General features: G+C 49.0%; 2 protein-coding genes across 4 annotated transcripts; one reads left to right on the top strand and one right to left on the bottom strand.

Annotated features, from left to right (window-relative positions):
• Positions 1-9,129: 9,129 nt before the first annotated feature.
• Positions 9,130-17,649, bottom strand: HECTD3 (HECT domain E3 ubiquitin protein ligase 3). 2 transcript variants are annotated; one of them, XM_061184310.1, is made up of 21 exons: positions 17,210-17,649; positions 16,894-17,054; positions 16,561-16,653; positions 16,346-16,481; positions 15,944-16,059; positions 15,746-15,859; positions 15,520-15,602; positions 14,911-15,076; positions 14,602-14,683; positions 13,784-13,966; positions 13,579-13,631; positions 13,334-13,398; positions 13,071-13,174; positions 12,683-12,802; positions 12,482-12,571; positions 11,238-11,444; positions 10,865-10,994; positions 10,707-10,781; positions 10,498-10,579; positions 10,283-10,354; positions 9,130-9,696 (listed from the first exon to the last, which is right to left on the bottom strand). In XM_061184310.1, exons 1-21 carry the CDS (start codon positions 17,576-17,578, stop codon positions 9,612-9,614), a joined length of 2,586 nt encoding a protein of 861 aa, XP_061040293.1. In that variant the 5' UTR covers positions 17,579-17,649; the 3' UTR covers positions 9,130-9,611. The 2 variants fall into 2 exon arrangements, with proteins under 2 accessions (XP_061040293.1, XP_061040292.1); XM_061184309.1 differs by having other exon boundaries at positions 9,603-10,114.
• A 2,062-nt stretch (positions 17,650-19,711) lies between these two features.
• Positions 19,712-23,471, top strand: UROD (uroporphyrinogen decarboxylase). 2 transcript variants are annotated; one of them, XM_061186645.1, is made up of 10 exons: positions 19,712-19,803; positions 20,473-20,585; positions 20,706-20,785; positions 20,862-20,924; positions 21,145-21,342; positions 21,446-21,607; positions 22,340-22,477; positions 22,636-22,736; positions 22,818-22,884; positions 23,237-23,471. In XM_061186645.1, exons 1-10 carry the CDS (start codon positions 19,784-19,786, stop codon positions 23,396-23,398), a joined length of 1,104 nt encoding a protein of 367 aa, XP_061042628.1. In that variant the 5' UTR covers positions 19,712-19,783; the 3' UTR covers positions 23,399-23,471. The 2 variants fall into 2 exon arrangements, with proteins under 2 accessions (XP_061042628.1, XP_061042627.1); XM_061186644.1 differs by having other exon boundaries at positions 19,718-19,803; positions 21,090-21,342.
• Positions 23,472-24,047: the final 576 nt, after the last annotated feature.

Here is a 24,047-nt window from a genome sequence, read left to right as displayed (position 1 = left end):
TTGAGGTAAGAACTAGTTATGAAGTAAGAACAGCATTCAACTTCATATCTGTCATCCATTTCTTAAAATTTAATTTTATTTATTTTTTATACAGCAGGTTCTTATTAGTTACCTTTTTTATACATGTTAGTGTTTACATGTCAATCCCAATCTCCCAGTTCATCCCACCACCACCCCCCCACACACACTTTCCCCCCTTGGTGTCCATATGTTTATTCTCTACATCTGTGTCTCTATTTCTTCCTTGCAAACCAGTTCATCTGTACCATTTTTCTAGATTCCACATATATGCGTTAATATACGATATTTGTTTTTCTCTTTCTGACTTACTTCACTCTGTATGACAGTCTCTAGGTCCATCCACGTCTCTACAAATGACCCAGTTTCGTTCCTTTTTATGGCTGAATAATACTCCATTTATATATGTACCACATCTTCTTTATCCATTCGTCTGTCGATGGGCATTTAGGTTTCTTCCATGACCTGGCTATTGTAAATAGTGCCTCAATGAACATTGGGGTGCATGTGTCTTTTTGAATTACGGTTTTCTCTGGGTATATGCCCAGTAGTGGGATTGCTGGGTCATGTGGTAATTCTATTTTTAGCTTTTTAAGGAACCTCCATACTGTTCTCCATAGTGGCTGTATCAATTTACATTCCCACCAACAGTGCAAGAGGGTTCTGTCATCCATTTTAAATGCTCATGTTTAAACTAGCAAATGTTTTCAGGGAGCTAGAGGACTTTCTCCTCTAGTTGAGGAAAGTAGTTGAGGGATTACTTCAGTTTAAACTCACTTTAAATTATTCCCTTAGGGCAGCAGTTCTCAAACGTTTTGGTCCCTGGACCCTTTACACTCTTAAAAATTATTGGGTGTAAAGCAACTATACTCCAATAAAAATTAGTTGAAAAAAATTATTGGGGGCTTCCCTGGTGGCGCAGTGGTTAAGAATCGCCTGCCAAGGCAGGGGACACAGGTTTGAACCCTGGTCCGGGAAGATCCCACATGCCACGGAGCAACTAAGCCCATGCGCCACAACTACTGAGCCTGTGCTCTAGAGCCCATGAGCCACAACTCCTGAGCCCTCATGCTGCAACTACTGAAGCCCATGCGCCTAGAGCCCGTGCTCTGCAACAAGAGAAGCCACCGCAATGAGAAGCCCATGCACCACAAGGAAGAGTAGCCCCTGCTCGCCACAACTAGAGAAAGCCCACGCGCAGCAACGAAGACCCAATGCAGCCAAAAATAAATAAATAAAATAAATTTCTAAAAAAAAATAAATGATTGGGAACCCAAAACTTTTGTTTGTATAGATTGTATCTGTTGATATCTACCATATTAAAAATTCAAACTGAGAAATTTTAAAAACAGTAATTCATAAAAAAATAGAAACAATTAAACCTATTACATGGTAACAGTAACATTTTAATGAAAACATAACTATGTTTCCAAAGCAAAAAAATTAGTGAGAAGAATGCAATGGTTTCATCTTTTTGCATGTCTCATTAATGTCTAGCTTAATAGAGAACAGCTGAATTTTCTCATCAGTTGTGATACGTTGTTTTGGGTGATGAAAACCCGACCTCACACAGATACATCGTTGGAAAAGGGAAAGTTATTTTAATAGCCTTTGTCAGATAATAGGGGTATTCTTCGATACTACACACCAAACTCAATAAGTGGTAGTTTGTTAAAGATTAGTTGCGATGTAGAATCATTTATATCAATGACCATTTTGTACTCTTATAATACTTGCACTTTGAATGGGCATTTTACCCATGCATGATTTTGCAACTTGACGCATTGATCATTTGTAAAATACTGGTTCACTAGGTTATGTAGATCTTCCCAATGTTGACTCATTATACAATATTTTTAAAGTCACATTTGTTAATATCACCACCAATCTCATTAGAAAAGTCCTTAAGAATGTTGGCAAGCTTGTGATGACAAATACAAGTTTCCCAGACTTCTGATTTTCTCTTGAAAGCTCAAATATTATCACTGTTAGTGGGTTTTCCTTGAAGTGACTGGCTTACTTCACTCATTTTGATAATTTTTTGTCCACAGTTTGTCAGTTGTTCTTTCAAGTAAATATAGTGTTTTGTGAAAAAAGCAGTAGGTCAAAAATCAAACAATGGCCCAAGTGCTTTTCTGGAGACAACTATCATACTTCTTTCATATATGCACAGAAGTTTTACATGTGTACTTCCTGTTTCATCACATAGAATATTAAAAAGATGTGTACTTAAGGACAAAGATTTAATAAAATTATTTTATTGCCTCATCACAGACATTAAGTGAAACTTACTTTGTTTTATTATTTTTTAATTTTAATTTTAATTTTTATTGCAAGTGTGTGGCAGTGAAGAATACAGTGACTATTAATACAGTTTGGTATCTCTGATTTGATTGATGCTAAAGCACCAGCAGTTTTATCCACCATTGCTTTTGTACCATCAGTGCAGATATCAGTGCAGCGAAAGAGGCAGATAGTGTTTTAGTATTATTATAAAAATAGCCTTGACCTGATAGATCCCCTGAAAGGGTCTTGGGGACTCGCTGAGGTCCACGGAGCTTACTTTAAGAACTGCTGCCTCGTGGACTTCTTGCTGGCTCCCACTGCTTCTAGTCCTTACATTATGGCACTCACCACAAAGGACTGTCATCTCCTTTTTCATGTCTTCTGTATCACACTGGGAGCCCCCTGAGGACAAAGGCTGTATCTTATTTACTTCTCTCTCCACACATCCTAGCACAGGATCTGGGACATGCTAAGTAATAATATTAAACAAATTAGAAATTTCTCAGAAATTTCCCCTCATCCTCCCATTTGGTGGTAGGAAAGCTGGGCTGAGGGCCTGGGTCACTGACATCTCTTCTTCGAAACACTTCTTTTCACTAAGTCAATCTACATTATTAGCCCTCATGCTTAGCCTCATTCTTATTATTTACTTTTAATTATTAATTACACAAGAAGTATTTAATAAATGCTTATTGAATACAGGCTATTCCCTATAATGTGTTTCCTGTTCACATTTCTTCCCTAAGGGACATTTATGTGTATGTGTTTGTATGTGGTGGGGAAACAGTTTAAGAAGGTCAAGCTCTAAAGTTCTCTTTAAACTATGGGAGACAAAAGAAACCTTTCAAAAGTTGGGCCTTGGCTCAGAAATACTCTTCCCACGGTCTGCAAGAGATCTCTCTTTGGGAATTTACTGGCCACATCACAATATTCATCTACTCCATCTGGCTAAAGACTTGTCAGTGGGGCAGGGAATTATTATTTTTAGAGTGCTGAGTGAAAGATAAAAGTGAAAAGAAACTCTACTTTGGCAACCAATTGCAGGTCCCCAAATATTTGTGTTTTATTTTTGTACATAAGCCCAGCAGTTTCCTAATAGATTCATGAGAAGTTAGAGAGCAAATGATGCTCCAGTGTTTACATAAAGAGCTTGGAAAGAAACTTCATTAACTTCATTAATATTGAAGGAATTCAATATTCAAGCACACAGAATTTTCATTGTTGGTGGTTTTGAAGGTCAGAATCTGGACATTTATGCTCTAAACTGACGGGCCAACTTTAAAAATAAGTGATTTAATCAATTTTAAAATTTTCTTCCTTTATTGAAAAACTTTTCAGATGGCTGATTTTCCTTGTTTTTAAATTGGAAAGTATGGTTTATTGGCCACCGTTCATTTATTTATTGAGTGACTACTATGTGCCAAGAATAGTTTTAGGCTCTTAGGATGTATTAGTGAACAAAAAAGGATCCAGCCTTCATTGAAGCAGGGAGAGGCAGCATAAATTATAAGGAAGTTTAAATAATAAATGAGTAAACTGTACCATATACTAAAAGGTGATAAGTACTTTGGGAATACGAAAAAGTTAGGCAGGGAGGAGGGACAGGGAGAGGAAGAACACCATATTGACAGCATAAAGTCTTAGAATTTTATAGAGGTTATTGAAATTTGTGATCTATGTCTCATTTAAATCTTTCCACAACTTTTTTAAAAAATATTTTATTTATTTATTTATTTGGTTGTGCCAGGTCTTAGTTGCAGCTTGAGGGCTCCTTAGCTGCAGCTCACCAGTTTAGTTGTGGCATGCAAACTCTTAGTTGCAACATGCATGTGGGATCTAGTTCCCCGACCAGGGATCAAACCCAGGCCCCCTGCATTGGGAGCACAGAGTCTTAACCACTGCGCCACCAGGGAAATCCCTTTCCACAACTCTCTATCTAATAAATTTAGAAATAGATACAAAAGGAACAGGTGAGATCAGTAAAAATGGTGAAGTTCCTCCAAAAATTCTCTCCTCCATAAAAGCAAATTGTCAGAATCAACTTGGATCATGTTGGATGTGCATCCATGAATGAACAATCATGTCGCTTTTTAAAGTCTGTTGGTAGTCACTGCACATCTCTTACTCAGTTCATTCACAGACAGCAAAGAATGTAGTTGTGTTGCTTCCTTGTCTTCCAGTGATAAACCCATGTGACATTAAAAAAAAAAAAAAAGGATAATTGAGAATTGGCCAACAAAATGAAAGTGCAGCAAATAAATGAGAAGTGATAATGCTGGAAGTGAAATTCAAATTGAGCATAAATGGAGTCGTATCATGGGGAAGTTAACATTTCTGTCTTGAAAGAGTATAGATATGCAGCCAGAAGGACTTAGTGAGGGCAAGCTTATCCACATAAATGAGGAAAGTGGCTGTGACAAAAAGGATGAAGGTGTCCCAGAGGAAGTAATGTCAGCAACAACTTCACATGAAAGGAATTCTCAGAGAGATTTCATGAGATTGAAAGTACAAAGAATAAAATGTTGGAAGGTGATCCAAACTTAGAAAGGAGTAGGACCAGTCACCAAGACTTAGAGTAAATGCTTGCTCCATATTATAAGACAAGAAAAAAGAGGCAAGCACTATTCAAACTACTCTTTTTTTTTTTTTTATGAAGAAGCCTCAGAAACTAGGGACTGAGGGAGGTTGTTTTTATTTATTTATTTATTTATTTTTGGCTGTGTTGGGTCTTCGCTTCTGTGCGAGGGCTTTCTCCAGTTGCGGCGAGCGGGGGCCACTCTTCATCGCGGTGCGCGGGCCTCTCACCGTCGCGGCCTCTCCCGTTGCGGAGCACAGGCTCCAGACGCACAGGCTCAGTAGTTGTGGCTCACGGGCCTAGCCGCTCCGCGGCATGTGGGATCTTCCCGGACCGGGGCACGAACCCGTGTCCCCTGCATTGGCAGACGGATTCCTAACCACTGCGCCACCAGGGAAGCCCTCAAACTACTCTTTTTTTTTTTTTTTTTTTTTTCAAACTACTCTTGATAAGCGTTTTACAAAGAAAGCAATTTAATTCTTAAATCTTCTAAATGCTTTAGATTTCAATGTACTAAATAAATATTAGTTTTACTAGTTTTTCGTTTCCTTGTACATTTATAATTGTAGGAGAGTTTCTAATGTTTTAACAAAACATTTGTCATGGAATAGTGGTAATTTCCCCCATTGATTATTATTATTTTTTAAAGTTATTTATTTATTTGTTTATTTATTTATTTACTTTTGGCTGCGTTGGGTCTTCGTTGCTGTGCGCGGGCTTTCTCTAGTTGCGGCGAGCGGGGGCTACTCTTCGTTGCGGTGTGCGGGCTTCTCGTTGCAGTGGCTTCTCTTGTTGCGGAGCACGGGCTCTAGGTGCGCGGGCTTCAGTAGTTGCAGCGTGTGGGCGCAGTAGCTGTGGCTCACTGGCTCTAGAGCGCAGGCTCAGCAGTTGCAGTGCACGGGCTTTGTTGCTCCGCGGCATGTGGGATCTTCCTGACCAGGGATCAAACCTGTGTCCCCTGCATTGACAGGTGGGTTCTTAACCACTGCGCCATCAGGGAAGCCCCTCCCCCCACTTGATTATTAAGATCTCTTTGCATGGTTTCAAAGTGCAGGATCATTTTTACAGCCTGGCACTACTGTGCAAAACGAAGATTTCTTATATATTAAAATTTAGCATACAATGATGATAAGCATGTGAAAACGCAGCATTTCAAAGCAATGGTAAAGGATAGGTACTTCACAAAAGGAAGCTGAGGGACTTCCCTGGTGGTCCAATGGGTAAGACTCTGTGCTCCCAATGCAGGGGGCCTGGGTTTGATCCCTGGTCAGGGAACTAGATCCCGCATGCATGCCACAACTAAGAGTTTGCATGCCACAAGTGAGAAGTGTGCACGCCACAACGAAGATCCCACGTGCCACAACTAAGACCCGGTACAGCCTAAATAAATAAATATTTTTTAAAAATTACTGTTAAAAAAAAAAAGGAAGCTGAGGAAACTGGCAAAGGATCTGGAAAACCTGTGGCTGTTTTCTGTTGTCCATGGTCAACATGTGGTTAAGCCAGGATATGAATACAAGCAAGCTAACTCTAGAGAATGTGCTCCTAACTAGTATACTATATTGCCTTCCTGTGGTGTGTATCCAATATATGGTTTCTTCCATAAAGAAAAAGAATTTTAATTCATAAAAATTTAAAATTTTGTATATTAGGAAAGAACATATATGAAATTAAATGGCAAAGTACAGACTGGGAAAACATATTTATAACACCTGACACAACAAGGGGGTTAATATACAGGACATAGTGCCTTAGTTAACATGTCAGCAGGCTTTGGAGCTGGCAGACAACAATCCAAATTGTAGCTTCATCACATACTACTTACGTGACCCTGGGCAAGTTACTAATTAATCTTTGCTCTAGGTTTCTCATCTGGAAATGGGCATAATAATAGTACTTACTTCATAGAGTTGCTGAGAAGATAAAACAAGATAACATATGTATAGCATCTAGCACAGTGCTTTGCTGTGCTTATTATATTAGTACTATGCAAAGATTATTATAAATCGATAAGAAAAGAATAATGAAAATAATAGAAAAATGGACAAAAATACATAAAGAGCAGTTCATGAAGAAGAAAAACAATTGTTCAATATAGTAAATAACCAAAGCAATGCAAATTAAAATAAAAATCATATAATTTTTCTGCACATTAAACTAAATGCCCAAGATTGGTAAGAGTTTAGGAAATAGATACTAAAGGGAGTGAAAACTGATACATCCTTCCTAGAGGGCAATTTGGCAGATTGATGAAGTGATTTTAGGAACTTAGTCTAAGAAAATAAATAGGTAGGCAAGGATATATGCATGAGGATTTTTTTTTTTTTTTAGTTCATTTATTTATTTACTTATGGCTGCGTTGGGTCTCCGTTGCTATGCACGGGATTTCTCTAGTTGCAGTGCGTGGGCTTCTCATTGCGGTGGCTTCTCTTGTTGCGGAGCATGGGCTCTAGGCGCACGGGTTTCAGTAGTTGTGGCTCGTGGGCTCAGTAGTTGTGGTTCGCAGGCTCTAGAGCGCAGGCTCAGTAGTTGTGGCACATGGGCTTAGTTGCTTCGTGGCATGTGGGATCTTCCCAGACCAGGGCTCGAACCCGTGTCCCCTGCATTGGCAGGCGGATTCTTAACCACTGCTCCACCAGGGAAGTACCTGCATGAGGATGTTTATTATAACATTTGTAATTTTCAATACGAAAATTTGTAAACAACCTTAATGTCCATCTGTAGAGGGTTTTAAATGAATAAAAGTTATGAAATTCCTTACAATGTAATACAATGCAGCCAATAAAAATAATGGTTAAAATGACTATCTGCCTTGTTCCAGTGACCATTATTTCCTGCTTGGATTCCTCCTTGCCTCCAGTTTCTCTCCCTGTCAACTCATTCTTTACGAAGCTGCCAAAGGCAAATCTAATCATGTCACTCCCTTGCTTAACCCTCTCATGCCGCCTCAATGCAAAACCCCCAAAGAGCCTCCAAGGCTGGAGTCTTAATCGCTTTCTTCCCTTCACACTCCAGTTAACATGCTTCTCAGCTGGCCTTTGTATCGTTATTCTCCCTAAGGATTTAGCATTTCTCTGAGCCACTTTGGTTAGAATCATCCTGTTCTGTCTTTTAATGAAACCCTTCATTTCTCCTTTGGAGCTCTTACGTAAATGTTATTAAATGTTGTTTATGCCATTATCTGTTTAATATATGTCTTTTCCATTAAAGGTTAAATCCCAAGAGGGCCAAAATTATCTGTTTAGCCACCGTTTTACCCATTGCACCTAGTGTGGTGCCTGACATAGCTGTTCCATGCAGTCACTGAATGAATGAATGACGAGCAAGCTACAAAACATACAGTGGGACTCCAATTTGGTAAAAGAGGGACCAAAGTCTCGTGTGGCCGGTACCAGACAGAAATGGCTACCTCCTGCAGGCGCGTGCTGGCCACGCCCTTCCCTGAAGAGTAGAGAAGGGGGAAGGCGCGCCGGGCGGGCGGGACAAGGCAGCGGGAGCTTGGCGGGAAAGCCGAGCTGTGGGGGAGTCGCGGCCTCCGGGGCTCTCGCGCCTCCAGCTCCCTGGGCGGAAAGGGGCTGCCGGAGGAGGGGGCACGTCTCCTGTGGACCACCCAAGGCACAGGGGTCGGGGAGCCGTAAGGCGAGTGCTGACGGCGAGGCTCATCTGGAGAGTCAGACTCCGAATTACAGGGAGGCAGTCTTCGGGGTGCGCACAGCCCCAGGGGAGGGGCTCAAAGCCAAGGCCGAGCTTCCCGCCAGGGCAGCGTCAGGGCGCGCCCTAGAGGACGGCGTGGAGAAGCGATGGGAGAGCGCGACTTCTCGGGGGGACTGCACCCGCACGATGCTCTTCTAGACTGCACCTTAGCTGTGTGGTACCTGGAGGCGGCGTGGGGGAGTGGGTGGCAATGCCGCTGCCTCCTCTTCTGTCACATCCTGATTTGGGTGTCTCTCAGCCAGTGCAAGGCTCTGTCCTCTAGGTCAGATTCTTCTGCCCACCTGGTTACTGAAGGTGGACTCCCATCCTCTAAATCGCCACACCCATCCCGGAAGATGCCAGGCCAGCTTTCTTTCCCCCTTCTGGGCAGAGGATGCCTTATTTCCCTGCTTAGCTCCAGATTTCATCTTTGCCATTGAGAAGCCCCACCACTCCCATGTTGACACACATCTCCTTTGCTCCCAGCAGGACCCTGAAGTCCTGCAAGAGTCTTCTTTAACATCCCTCGGGAGCCCAATAAACGCACTCTGAAGGAATGAATTCATCCATTTATTCAACTTTCCCATGTACGAGAGCTTCTTTGATGGAGTGTCACGGAGGCCCTTAAGGGAGGGAGGGCTGGGGCAGGGACGTGCATAAAGCCTAGGAGGAGTTTTAAAGTCTAGGCTTTATTTTAGAGTTGGGTAAAGAGGAGCTATTGAAGACTTCAGAGAGGACATAACTGGCCTTAACCTGTGCAAAGTCTTGGGGGTAAGACAGCAGACAGGAAGTCAGGCTGGAGGTGATGCAGAAGTGATGAATACGGGGTGGTAGTGGTAGTATAGATTTAATGTTGAATACATGTATGTTCTGAGCCAGGGACGGTGGTGGCACTTTGTCAGTTGAGACTTAGTTGGAGAAAGAAAGTCAGAACTCACACCTTGGGACTGGAGGGAAAGGAGGAAAAGACCAATATGTAAGGGAGAGGGTGTTCAGCAGTTTCTTCATTCTTGGTTCAGGTGACCAAGGAGGATGGCCATCATTCCCTATCCATCCTGGAGCCTTGTTCGGGGAGGAGCCTCCATCCTCCCCTCTCCCCTTGAGTTTTTAGTTTTGAGTCCAGGCTGAAACCAGAGAAGAACAAGGAAAGAAAAAAATGAGCTGAAAACTGAAGCAAAGTCCATGGGGTGGGGAGCTACAAGGCCCCCTTCAAGTAGCTCAGGCCTGGCAGCTTGTGCTGGGCTTGTGGAAGATTCCTCTCACAGATGCGAAATAATGCTGGAAGCAACCCGAGCACGTGTAGGGCTTGAGGGTCTGCGGGGCTGGGCCACCAGTGTCAACCCACTGCTCCACTCCAACCGCACCCAAGGGCGGAGTGCGCTGGCTTCCTGGGCAAGGCCGAGTGGGACCCGCGCAGGAGCAGTCCTGCCGGCCCGCGGCTGCCCCCTGGCGTCGACTCACTCCTCCCAAGGGCTCATGTCGGTGTCGATGGCCACACAGTTGTATGCAGCGTAGCGGAGCTTCTCCTCACACACCTTGGCACTGCAGGGGGCAGGTAGCTGATCAGCGCCAGGTGTAGAGGTCCCTCCATCACAACCAGGGGCTTTGTGGCTCCAATTTGTGCACCCAGTACCTGAAGCCCTCCTCCACCCTAGGATGCCACCCTCCCCCCCAACCCCCCACTCCCAGGCTGGAACCTAGGAAACCCACCTGGCATAGTGCGGTAGGAAGAGGGTGCTGGAGCAGGTGGAAGACTCAGGCAGCGCATCTGTGGTCTCATAGCTGGGGGCGTGGAGGGACCAAAGATCAGAAAGAATTGCAGGGGCACAGGGCAGGGGTCTGACACGTGAATATGTTTGTGGGGCAGGGCAGAAGGCCAGCCACAGTCTCCTTCTACTGGACCTCCCCTCCCCATCCGCACTCACCCCAGCTTGTCCGGGTAGATGTAGATCCGAGCTGGCAGACGGCTGCGGCCTGTGACAAAGCGCAGGAAGCGGCTCCGGTCCTCTAGATGGAGGAGAAGGAAATCAGTGCCCGTGTGCTGATCATGTAAGAAGTTCTTCAGCTTCAGCCCTGTCTCTGTATCCCAGGAGTGGAGTCCGAACCCAGACATTACTCTGCCCTTTCCACTGACCGTTGGTGAAGTTGTTCAGTGCCTCCCAGAAATACTGCACCCGTGTGTCAGATGGCTCGAAGTCTTCAAACCGGGCTGGTGGGGACAAAACCAGATGGAATTAATTCTTAGGTCCTTAAGCCCCACCCCGGGACTGCGCTGCCCTGCCCCACACTCACTGAGCTTGCGCAGAGCATCCACAGTGACCTCTGGGTCCCCGCACACCTTCTTCTCCAACTCTTGCCACGTTAGCAAGTCCAGCACAGCCTGTGGCACCACCTTCAGCAGACCTGCTTGCATGGCTGACACCTGCGGAGGAGGGAAAGGGCCTGGCTGGGGAAGAGGGCACAACTCCCAGCTCAGCGTGTGGTGGGGACCCTTGGCCTCCACTCATGGAGACAATGTATCTCTGTACTTCACTGATCAGCAGGAATGTGGGGAGAGGGATGGTGGGGGCCGGAATTCTTGGGATTGGGTTCTGGTGGCCTATCAGGCTGGGCTCTGGCTATAAGGAGCCCAAAGCTCTCTGTTCCACTGGCCTCTGGGTAGTACCTGCTCCTTGCTCTCCTCTAGCCGTGCCTTCTGCACCAGTTGGATGAAACGGGAACGGTCCTCAAATCCCACCACGATGCCCGCACCCCCAGGGATCAGCTCCACCACCTGCTGGTCACTCAGCACAGTGGTGAATGTTAGCTCCTTTCCAAATTTGAACTCAAATGTCTCCTTGTCCATTCCTTCCATCACTTCCAGGAGCTTTACCTGGGGGTTGAAGAGAGGCAGGAAGGTCATCTTTTCATTGTGGAGACAGTCCTTGTTTTTCCTCAAGAAGCTCACAGGGAAGCAGGAGATGCAGCCAGGCAAGGCAGTCCTCACGCAGGCAATGAGGGCAGTGAGGGGGTTAGTACAAGGGCTGTGAAAGCATCAAGACGATGCCTAACCGGGCTGTGAAAGCATCAAGACGATGCCTAACGATGCCTAACACCTTCAGGGAAGGTGTCCTGGAGGAAGTGGCAGCTAAGCTGAGACCCAAATGATGGCTGGGAATTGGCTGGGCCACCAGGAAGTCAGGAGAGAGAACATCTTGGAAAAAGGTGGAAAGAGCAAAAGGCCTTAGGAATCTGTCTGGCTGGAGCCTGATCATGAACCAAGCGTCCAGAGATACAGGGGTCATGTAAGGCCTTTCCAGACTCTGCATTTTATCCTAAGCCCAGAGTGGATCTACTGAAGGGTTTAAACAGGGAGAGTGAAATGAATTACTCTGGATGCTGGAGATCAGATGGGTAAGAATGGAAACAGGGACACTGACAACTTTTGCAGTCACTGGTTGGGTCAGAAATGAAAGTGGCTGAACCAGAGGGAAAGTAGTGAGATGGAAGAAGTGGACAGATTCCAGAGGCAGATGTGACAGAATGTGGGAAGTGAGGGAGAAGGAGGAGTGCAGAATGACCCTGAAGGGCTTGGCATGGGGAGGGGTGGGTGGTGGTGCCATTGTCAGACAGGGAGCCCTAGAGGGCAGTAGACTGGGGACAGGATGAAGAGTGTGTTGATCCTGAGGTGCCATCTTGGGACAGATGTCCAGCAGGTAAATGCATATATAGCCCCAGGCTTAGGAGAGAGGTTGGGGCTAGAGATAAGGAAGTAGGGGTCACCAGAATAGTGACAGTAGTTGAAGCTACTGGAGTACATGAGATTGGAGAGGGAGCACATATGTGGTAAGAGAAGGTTCAGGACAGCCCTGGGGAGCAGCAACCTTGGGGGCTGGGCAGAGGAAACACTGGTTCTAGGCCCTAACTCACCAGCACAGAGTCCACAGCTGGGAAGTCCTTGCTCCAGCTCACCTCCTCACCAGAGAGCTGCTTCCACACGAAACCAGGCAGAGCCAGGACCTGTGAGACAAATACTACTGTCTTCTCACCCTGAGCTGCCCAGGTTTGGCTGGCTCATCTTCCTTCCAAGAGCCAGGATTAATCTGGTGGGGTGCAGAATAGGCTACTCACCAGGAACTCCTTACCCCGAAGGGCAGCCCCCATCAGCTGTCCGATCCACTCGTACTTGGCAAAGTCTCGGCAGGAGGGGTTGGGCACATACATATCCCGGGCCTCACCCGTGCCATTGCCCTGTCCCCGAGACAGAGCTGTCAGCACGGCATGGGATGGACCCTACTTTGTTGCTCCAGATGCCTCAGAGACTTCCCTGAACACCTTCCACTGGGGGCCCTGAATGATCCCTCTGAATATACAATGGCTCCTCCTTCCCTGCCTGTCCAGAGGCTGCCCCAGGCAACTCAGTCTCTCCTCTGCCCCCTCTCTAGCTTAGCCTGGTACCTGGGAGGTTCGCAGAGACAGAACAGCAGAAACAATTTGGGAGGTAGGGATGGGAGATTACCTGGTTGGCTGTTCGGACAAAGAAGGGCAGAGGCACAGGGGTGTCCGCGGAGCTAGGGCACAGTTCTTCTGACATGTCTGCCAGGCTATCCCGGAAACCACCCCCTGAAATGACAGATAGATGCCCTCAGCTGGGGCACACAAGAGCCTCAGCCCCCATAATGGGGTAATAAGCAAGTCCCCTATCTGGTTAGCTGGTGATCTCAGAAGCCTCTACCACTCGAAGTAGGGCTGGACCCTTGTTATCGTCCCTCAGGGCCTCACCTTGGTCAATGATGCCTTCTGCAATGAATTTACACTCCCACCACTGGTCATAGCGCATGGGCCACCTGTAAGTAGGAGTGGGTCTCTGTCACCACACTGGGCCAAGGCTCAGAATGATGCACCTGCCCAGAGTCCACCCAGGAGTAGGGGCTACAGAGGGGTAATGGTGAGGGGACCAGAGGCAGTGCGTGGGTATACATGTATACATGTATACCCTGAGCAGGTCCCTCGCCCCCATGCCATACCTGTAGTCCAGGGGCTTTTCATACTTGTCAGAGGGCTTGAGACCTTCATAAACCTGGGGACAGGGGAAAGGGGAGGGAGTTGTGGGAAAGTCTGTGTCAAGACCTGGCCCCACTCTTGCCCAAAGTCCTTGCTCAGGTCCCTGTTGGCCCAGCCCCCTAGGCCCCTTACTGACCCTCCCTCAGTCTGACCCCAGGTGGTCCAAACCTGGGTGAAGACAGCGTTCTTGCAGGCAGGGTCCCTTAAGGGGCAGGCACGGTGTTCCATGGCGAGGCGCCGGTTGATGTATAGGCGTGGCATGAAGCTGGGCTTGCTGCTCTCTGAGTCACGCAGGCACTGGGCCACCAGGCCTGGCCGCTGGCGTGACAACAGCAGGAACTGCTTCACTTGCTGCGGAGGAGAGGTGGCCAGAGCAGGACCAGCAGGCAGTCAGCCTCTGTCCAGGCCCTGGAACCTTTCTCTATTCCTGGACCTAATCCCGTGGTTCCAGTTCAAGCCTAGTCCATCCCTGGTCCTTGCTTCCAGTCTCTCCCTTAGTCCGGCCACCAGGGAGAGCTTTCTAAAACAAAAAATCCAACTTTGTCATTTCCTTACATAAAACCTTTCCAGTGGCTCCGCTGACCAGGAACAAAGTCTGGCCCCAGGGCCGTCTGCTACCAGGGCCTGCTTCCTATCCACCTTCCCCCAGCCTCATCCCCATGTCATACTCACATCTACGGGCAGGCTTCTCTCACGTCATTTTGAGGTGCTGGTAACTCCCAGTGTGCACCTTTTATGCAACCTGCCCTGTCCATGCTGTAACCTCTCCTCCCCGAGCTCTGTATATTTCACATGCTCTCTGGGGAATAGCACCCCAAATGCGACATTTTGACTATTTGTGTCTGGCTTTCTTCCTATGTTCCCAGAGCCCCGTAAAAGCCCAAGCCTAGAGTAGGTCTAAGAACTCTCTGATGAAGAGTGAACAACTGCCTGAGCAGAAAGGGGGTGCCCAATGCCAAGACCAGCACTGCATGCGTCAGGCTCACCTTAATCTCACTGAAGGTGCCCAGCGTGTGGTCCCAGGCAGGTACCAGGTGGTGCAGGACGCTGTCTAGGATCTTTATGAATCTGGGGTGGGTGGGTAAAGATAACTGCAGCTAAAGAGTTTGGTATGGATGCAAGACCCCCTCACTCCCCAACTCACAGGGATAGGAGAAGGCAGGGCCCAGGGACTGCTCTGCCTCTTGAAGTGGAACAGCTTACAGTATAAGACCTTGGGGGCCTCTTCCACACAGACATACAAGGCTCAGGACGGGGGACAAGGAAGGGCCTGACTGGCCCAGGACCACAGCCACCTCTGCAAGAGAACAGCTCTGCGGTATAGCACTTCTGGATCAGTGCCTTCCAGGCGTGGATATCGCACCAGACTGGTGGGCTGGAACAGGTCTGCATTCAGCCCTAGTTCCCGCTGTCTAGATGACTTGATCTTGACCCCTCGAAGACGCACGTCAATCCCATCATCTGGAGGAAGGAGTTAGAGTGAGATCACTTACTGTGCCTGCTGCCTTTTTGGCCCTCAGACCTGACAAGGCTCCTTAATGCTCAGCCTTTTGTTACCCCTAGCCCCTAGAAACTTGGGACCTTTGGGATCCCCTCCTATAACCTGATTCTGATTATTATATTCTTTGCTAGTTCCTGTGTCCACCACTATAGTTTGGGGATGCCTGAGGGTCCCAACTCCGTTCCTCTTCCAGGTGAGCCCAAGCACTTCTATGGCTTTAAGGCAGGCCTCTTACCCAGCACCTTCCACCTGGCTTGGGCCCCAAAGCTTCAGATCCTAGAGTTAGTTCAGCTATCACCTTTACCTCAACCCCAAGCCCATTTCCTTCTCTCCACACTCACTGCCAGCTAACCCCCATCTACACACTGGGCTCCCTTTCCCTCCTTAGGGCCTTAAGCCCCACCTCGGCACTCGACGATGCGGATCTCGATGACCGGGAGGTGGACGGTCATGTCCTCCAGGACACAGACATCCCCGATCAGGGTCCTGAGAGGATGAACGTGAGGCACTTTGGAGACCCCTTGTCTTCAGGGATTGCTGGGGTCTCGCTCGAACTTTTGCTTCCAACGTGGGCCAGATCCTACTGCTAGGATCATGTCCCACCTCCCACCCCAGGCCAGTTCACTCACTCGTCAATGCTCACATCACTCAGCTTCTTCAGGTTGTCCCCTTCACCCCCATAGATCACCACCCGCTTAGGCATAAAGTTGTCATCTGTGGTATCCACCGTGAGTAGCAGCTTCCTGAGGGTTAAGAGTGTGCACGTGGGTCTTTTACACTCACAGGCATGTGGCTCACCCACCCCGTCCTACTCAGAGCCCACTCACTTCACAATGGTGCCCTTTTTCATGGTAAGCCGTACCCAGTGCTGGCACTGGGACCCATCGCTCTCCCAGTAGGTGTCCGCATTGCTGTCTGTCAGGCAGGACACATTGAACTCCTCCTGGGGAGGGGCAGAGAGGTGGAATCAGTGTTTACCCCCACTCCCTGAACTGGGGGTGTGCTTTGGGCCAGGGAGCACAAGAGAAAAAGTACAGTGGAGCTGGGTTAGAAGCACATCTGGTATGGGTGGAGGTGTCTAGGGGTTCCTACATGACTTCCAAGATGGGGGGTTGGACTGAGTATGGCCTGTGGGGATTCAGATTTGGTCCTGGCCTAGAGGTGAGAGTTCTGGATCTAGCAAGATGTGACTACATCTTGTTTGGGGTGGGAGGAGTCCCAGCACCCACCGTGTAGGAGGAAACGTCTATGCTCTCCACATACTGCTTCACGCTACCCAGGTTCTCATCCTCCTTGCCCAGGTGGTCGTACAAGAAGTGGATCAGGTCCTCGTCGCACTCGTAGGTCCACGTCGGGGGCACATAGCTAAGCAACCCCAAGTCCCTAATTAGGTCGGGCCCAGACCTGGAGCTCCTTCCTCCCCATCCCATCCCAGCTCACTCACAGTAGCCTTTGTACGGCTTCTGTGTATGCCTCGGCCGGCTGAGGCCTTGATCCCAGGCGATGCGAGTATGTCAGGTCCACCACCTGTTCCCATCTGTGTGCACAGAATCGGGGACGGGATGCGGAAACATCAGCGAGCAGCAGGAGACCCTGGAGCCTTCTCCAGATCTCTAGCTCCTCTAAACTGCGCCTCCAGAAGCCCCACCCCAGCTCCCTTCAGGTCCCGCCCCTTTCTGCTGTAAACCCTGCCTCCGCTCCAGATCCCACCACCCGGGCTTTGCCACACTAGGGCCCAGCAGTCTGACAGCAAGCCCCGCCCCTCCCAGTGCAGGACCTGAGCACCGGGCGGTAGTCCACTCCAAAGAGCTGCTGCTGCCGTTGGAGGTGGTCTGGAGTGTCGATGGGCACGAGGCGGGCCCCGCCTTCTGCCGGGCGGCACACCAGCAGCCAGCCTTCGTCCAGCCCGCAGTCGCCCAGGTGTTCCGCCAGCTGCTCCTGCCGGGACGCGCCAGACGGGGACAGCCGTCAGGGAACCGCCGGCGGCAAGCCCTGCCCAGCCCACGGCAAAGGGCACCGAACGCTCTGTCAGCTCAATATGGGGGAGGGGAGGGGAACAGCCAAGGGCTTCCCTGGTCCCGGGTCTTTTGCACCTTGGTCAGCTTCACCCAGAGCCCGTGGCCGTTGCACAGCTCCTCGCCCGTGGTGCGCACGCAGGCGCCGCGCCGGAGCTCGATGCTGTCGCGGGCGGCGCGGAGGGGCCCGGAACCGGTACAGGTGGCCGGGCCCGTGGCTCCCACACGCAGCCCCGGGCCCTCCGCCTCCCACACTGGCAACAGCACGCGCGACGGTCCCGCCGGGTCCTTGTAAAGCTTGTAGAGCACCTCGCGCGGCACGAAAGCCAGCGCCGCCGGCAACGGCCGCCCAGCGCGGAGGCTCTTCGCTGCCTCCGCCAGGAAGCGCACGCGGCCCAGCAGCTGCCGCGGGGACTCTAGCGCCGCGCCCGGGCCCGGGCCCGCCATAGCGCGGTGGCCCAGGGAAGCCCAGGGGCGATCCGGCCCCAGGAGCTTCGGCCCGGAAGGCTGACGAAGCTTCCCACCACCTTCAGCCCCGCCTTCGGCCAGCCTTCGCCGTAAGTTCTGGACTAGGCGCCCCGCACGTTCCCGCCGTATTGTCCTGTGTACTCGGATACTCAATCCTGTTATCTGTTTCTGTGCCTCCCGCTCAGCCAACCAGACCCAAGTTCAGTAGTAGTTCCTACCTGATCAATCTACCCACTCCAATCCCATTGCTACTACCATTTAATCCCCACTGCTACTACCCTCATTCAAGCCACCATCCATCCTATCTAGCCCGGAAAGTTGCAACAGCTATTTCTCAGATCCTCCGGCCTTCCGTTTTGCCTCCGTGCCCCCAGTGAGTCACACTACAACCAGAAGAATCTTTAAAAATCCGTTAGATATCCTCTCAGGTTCCCCATCCTAGGGGCAGTGTGACTAAAATGTTTGGGAAAATAACCCCCTCCCCAGCTCGGCTGCTGACAGGAGTCTTGAGTCATTTAGGCTTGATCCTGGTGGTTACTCCTAATCCCAGGACACTGGTGATCATTATCCAGTTTCTCCCAGTAATTCTGAACCAAACGAGAGGAAAGGCCGAGGTGGTTAGGGAGGAGGCAAAAAAACATGGACAGAAGCTGCTGGTGAAGTACAATCATGGAGGAAAAGGCAACTTGGTCCCGCCCCGTTTCTTTTAAAAGTTTACTGAGATATAACTCACACCATATAATTCACCCATTTAAAGTGTACTACTCACTGGTTTTTGATATATTACATTAATTTAAAAAAACAGTGGAAAATATATATAACAAAATTTGCAATCTTAACCGTTTTTTCAATGTATAATTATCTATTTCCAATACTTTTTCATCACCCCAAACAAGAAACTCTGTACCCTTTAAGCAATGACTCCTCATTGCCCCCATTCCCCAGTCCCTGGTAAACTCTAATCTACTTTCTGCCTCTATGAATTTGTCTATTATAGATATTTCATATAAGTGGAACCATACAATATTTTCCTTTTGTGTGTCTTATTTAACTTAGCATGTTACAACAATGTTGTAGCATGTATCAGAATAATTTATTTTTATGGTTGAGTAATATTCCATTGTGTATATATATATATATATATATATATATATATATATATATATATACATATACTTACTACATTTTGTTTATCTGTTCGTTGATGGACACCTGGGTGGAAAGTTTGTTTTGATATAGTTTTCAAATAATTGAAGTTATCAAGAAAAAAATAAATGATTCCATGTAATTATGACAGTTTTCCATTTTTTTCTCCTTAATAAGTTGGGAACACGGTGACTCTCTTCCCTTCTCTCCAAGCTATTTGTATGCTATCACACTACTACAAGATAAAGTGAACAAATGCACTTAACAAAGGCCTGCATGACCTGGACTCTGTAGACAGCTCCAGCCTCTTTAATTCCACCAGCTTGATCTTGTTTCCCATTAAGCCATTTGCTATTTTTCGTCTTCTTTTTACACATGCCGTTCCCTCTGCTTGGAATAACCCACTGCTTTCCCCAGTTAAATGGAGCCCTTGCTACTTGCTTCCAGCTCTTTCCCTTTAAAACATTTACTATTGTGATTGCTGATTTCTCTGTTTCCGCATCAGTCTGTAGCTCCTTAAAGGAAGGAAATGTCTTGTTCTCCACTGTAATCTCTGCACCTATTGTAGTGCCCGCCTCTTTCTAGGTAATATAAATATTTAATTATTTCAGTTCCCTGTACAACTTGGTTCCATAATTCAGCATATGCCTGGTTGGGCCAGGGATAAAATTGTTAAAATCGTGAAGAGTGGGAGTGAAAGTGAGACCTGGGCCGATTCTTCCGGGATTCCCAGGCCGTCAGAGGAGAGCAAACTCCTCACGCCACGTGAAGTGTAGTTACAGCGAAGTTCTTTTGTGGGGGGAGGGGTAGGAGGTGTTTGTTGTTGCGGCCCTACAGAGGACTTTACGGTGAAGAGACCTAAGGGGTCCTACGGGCAGCAGCCGGGGCAGCCCGGGAGCCGTTGCTGGAGTCTGATCATGTGACTTTCAACATGGCGACAGCCTTGGCTCATTCCAGGAAGGGGCGGAGCCTGGGCAGGGGGCAGGCTCAGAATTAGACTACAGCGGGGGCTGTGCTCGCGTTTACAGACAACTTACCATGGAGGCGAACAAGTGTGGGTGAGTTCTCTGTGCCACCACGCAGTGTGGCCATACGGGCTTCTGACCTGAGTCTTTCAGCTCAGGAATCTGTCCCTATACCCCTCTTCCCCAACCCCGGAGAACCGAAGTCTCTGGAATCCCAAATCCTCCAACCATGGATTCCTGAGATGTTCATCCCAGGGACCGCCTAGCTGGACTGAGTACCCCAGACCTTTATTTAGGAGATGCCCTCTGGACTTTCTAATCCTCAACTAAGATCCCTTTTTCAGACCGTCATCTCTGATCCCCCCCGTGACCATCCCCCAGCCTGGAGATCTTCCAGCCCTAAAACCAGCGCACTATTACCCTTGTTCCTGAGATTTTTTGGTCCAAAGACCCCCCCCCCAAACTCTCCTAACTGGACTTTCGTTCCCTCCCCCCCTCCCCACTCTCCCAGTCCCTCCAGTGGCTTTGAGCCTGGGGAAGCTGCGACTATGTGTAGGGTAGAGGCCCCAGCACCGGCCCTTCTAGTCCTGTACACCACCTGATAGGCAGAGGGGAGGCGGAATCGGCGGGGAGCCACAGCTTGGTAGCTGGTCTGGAGAAGGCAGATAGCTGTGCTGGACTGTATCCGCCTTTAGAACCCGAGCCCTGCCCAACCCCCAGCCTAGTTTACTGACACCTACCCTACCCGCTCCTGATCTCCAGACCTCAGGGTTTTCCGGAGCTGAAGAATGACACCTTCCTGCGAGCAGCCTGGGGAGAAGAAACAGACTACACTCCTGTTTGGTGCATGCGGCAGGCAGGCCGCTACTTACCAGGTCAGGGTCAGGGCCTTGGAGTCTAGGTAAAACTCTGGAGAGTGAAAAGTTTTTGAGGGGCAGAGGAGGGCTCTGGAGGTTCCTCAAGGCTGAGCCCTGCTTTCCCTTTTTTGTCTGCAGAGTTTAGGGAAACTCGGGCTGCCCAGGACTTTTTCAGCACCTGTCGCTCCCCCGAGACCTGCTGTGAACTTACTCTGCAGGTGAGGGGTCCACAAAAGAGGGAGAGATTTATGCTCTCAGCTCGCTACCTAGCAATCTGTCTTCTGTTCCCTATAGCCACTGCATCGCTTCCCTCTGGATGCTGCCATCATCTTCTCCGACATCCTTGTTGTACCCCAGGTACCTGCTCAAATCTGATTCTTGAATGGGTAACAAAGGGAAAAGACAGTCAAGGCTCAAGATAAGCACTTATCCTTATGGGACAGAGGGAAAAACAGGCTGGAAGAGATGGAGTTTGGCTGAGTTTTATTCTCCTTTTCCTCCTTCCTGGCATGGGTTGAACAGATCTCCTCCTCCTGGAGTTACAGGTTGGGAACCCGGACGTTTTCTCCCCCACCAGGCACTGGGCATGGAGGTGACCATGGTGCCTGGCAAAGGGCCCAGCTTCCCAGAGCCATTAAGAGAAGAGCGGGATTTACAGCGCCTCCGGGATCCAACAACAGTGGCCTCTGAGCTGGGTTATGTGTTCCAGGCCATCACCCTCACTCGACAACGTCTGGCTGGGCGTGTGCCACTGATTGGCTTTGCTGGTGCCCCGGTAATATGGAACAGGGCAGGGACTTGGGCTTGGAGAAATTACTCTGGCAAATCTGGGTGCAGACAAGGGAAGGAAGTGTCTATCTGGCTTCTGCCTTTTGCAGTGGACTCTCATGACATATATGGTTGAGGGTGGCGGCTCAAGCACCATGGCTCAGGCCAAACGCTGGCTTTACCAGAGACCGCAGGCCAGTCACCAGCTGCTTCGCATCCTCACTGATGCTCTCGTCCCATATCTGGTGGGACAAGTGGCTGCTGGTGCCCAGGTAAGTCCTAAGGGAGAGACAAATAGGCTGGGGTTTCGTCTTTATTTATTTATTTATTTATTTATTTTTGGCTGTGTTGGGTCTTCGTTGCTGCGCGTGGGCTTTCTCTAGTTGTGGCGAGCGGGGGCTACTCTTTGTTGCGGTGCCTGGGCTTCTCATTGTGGTGGCTTCTCTTGTTGCAGAGCACAGGCTCTAGGCGCGTGGGCTTCAGTAGTTGTGGCACGCGGGCTCAGTAGTTGCGGCTTGTGGGCTCTAGAGCGCAGGCTCAGTAGTTGTGCACGGGCTTAGTTGCTCCGCGGCATGTGGGATCTTCCCGGACCAGGGCTCGAACCTGTGTCTCCTGCATTGGCAGGCGGATTCTTAACCACTGCGCCACCAGGGAAGCCCTGGGGTTTAGTCTTTAAGGACCAGAAACAGTACAGTTCCTTATACCTGTGAGGGTAGGTGTCTCAATACCAGGCACAAAAGAAGCTTGGCATGAAATGATCTGGCTGGAGCAGCTAAGCCCAGACACTGGCAGGGGGGCTTAATGCTCTGTGTATTCAAAGACCAAACCTAGCACTGGGATCTGGAGAAGGCAAAACTTTTTGACTGGAACTGGGCTTATAGGCTTAGGCAGTCTCAGGGGTTGAAGTCACTTGGGGAAAACTGAAGGAAGACTGAGGCACATTCTGTATGTGGGGCCCGAGATACTTCCTCTTTATGTGTTATGCATTTCTTTTCTAACTGTAGGCGTTGCAGCTCTTTGAGTCCCATGCAGGGCATCTTGGCCCACAACTCTTCAGTAAGTTTGCACTGCCCTACATCCGTGATGTGGCCAAGCGAGTGAAAGCCGGGCTGCAGGAGGCAGGCCTGGCACCAGTGCCCATGGTAAGGATGGGGATCAGATGAGTGAAGGTGGGCTCGTGGAACTATCAGGTTAAGTCCTGCATGGACCGAAGTGACCACTGGAGGGCAGAAGCACAGCTGAGCTATATTAGGAGGCATAGCAAAGCCCTCGGCAGCCTGAGATTCGCCCTTTCCCCCAGATCATCTTTGCTAAGGACGGACATTTTGCCCTGGAGGAGCTGGCCCAGGCTGGCTACGAGGTGGTTGGGCTTGACTGGACAGTGGCCCCAGAGAAAGCCCGGTGAGTGATGGAAGGTGAGGTGGAGGGGATGCAACTGCCATATGTGCAGTCACCAGAACAGGGCACTGACTCTACTTCCAGGGATTGCGTGGGAAAGACAGTGACCCTGCAGGGCAACCTGGACCCCTGTGCCTTATATGCATCTGAGGTAATAACCAGGTCCCTGTGTGTGTCTGTGATTGTTTCTGTGCACTCCCATGGTTCTGGATATGGTTGTGTTTATTACTATATGTGTGCTTCTATTATCTGTTTATCCCTCCCTTCTACTCCATTCATACCATGTGAACTCTAGGAAGGCAGGAGTTTCTTTTCATTGATTTTGTCCATTTGTGTTTTCTTAGTGCCTGGCCCATACTAGGCATCCGATAAAATTTTTTGAATGACTGTATGAGTAACACTGAGTAGAAGCATGCCTACATGTATGTGTGTCATTATTATGTATAGGGGGGACAGAGGTGTGCTGGCCCCCCCTGTAGCCAGTGCCCTGTTGGTCCCCCCAGGAGGAGATTGGGCAGTTGGTGCAGCAGATGCTGAATGACTTTGGGCCGCAGCGCTACATTGCCAACCTGGGCCATGGACTTTACCCTGACATGGACCCAGAACACGTGGGAGCCTTTGTGGATGCCGTGCACAAACACTCACGCCTGCTTCGACAGAATTAAGCAAAATCCTTTTCTCTGAAGTACCACTAACACAGATGATTGTTTCCAGGAGAATAAAAGTTCCAGAGTTGGAGTCTTGCGTGTGGTTTTGTTTGTGAAAGATCTGTGCCCTTATCCTCAGTTCCTTCTGAGCCTCTTCCTTCCCTGGGCCTCTTTCTGCATCCTCTCCTACAAGTCATGGGAGCTCGGGTATCAGTGAATATGTATGTAGGACTTAATGTCAGGACCTTTACCACCATCTTGCTCTCAGATCTCCAAGCCCCAGAGCTACATGGGGCTGTGCAGATCTTCCTAGGAGCTGGAGCTGTGACATTTGCAGGGAAATGGGGTCCCTATAGCATATGAGGCCAAATTGACAGGGCTTTGTGTCTGGGGAGGGAAGGGTGTATAGATCAGAGTGGGACACAGAAATGGCTAGAATACTTCAGAAAGGCCTGTTGAGGAAGATGGAGTCTAGGTGAGCAGGGAGAAGCTGAGAGGCCTTCAGCTTTGACACCAAAACTTGGGAAGACATAAAGACTCGGTTAAGTTGCTTAGGATTAGAGCCTTAGACTTGCATCACTGAGGCAAGAAGGCTTCTGAAGCCAGTAGGCCCCATGGCACTCAGGGTTGCTCTGCATTCTTTTCTGTGCATACCCTCTAATTTTCT

Source organism: Eubalaena glacialis, chromosome 3, assembly GCF_028564815.1.
Source record: "Eubalaena glacialis isolate mEubGla1 chromosome 3, mEubGla1.1.hap2.+ XY, whole genome shotgun sequence".
Classification (NCBI taxonomy): Eukaryota; Metazoa; Chordata; class Mammalia; order Artiodactyla; family Balaenidae; genus Eubalaena; species Eubalaena glacialis.
The sequence above is the reverse complement of the archived record's forward strand: the minus strand, read 5'-3'. Positions and strand labels throughout refer to the sequence as shown.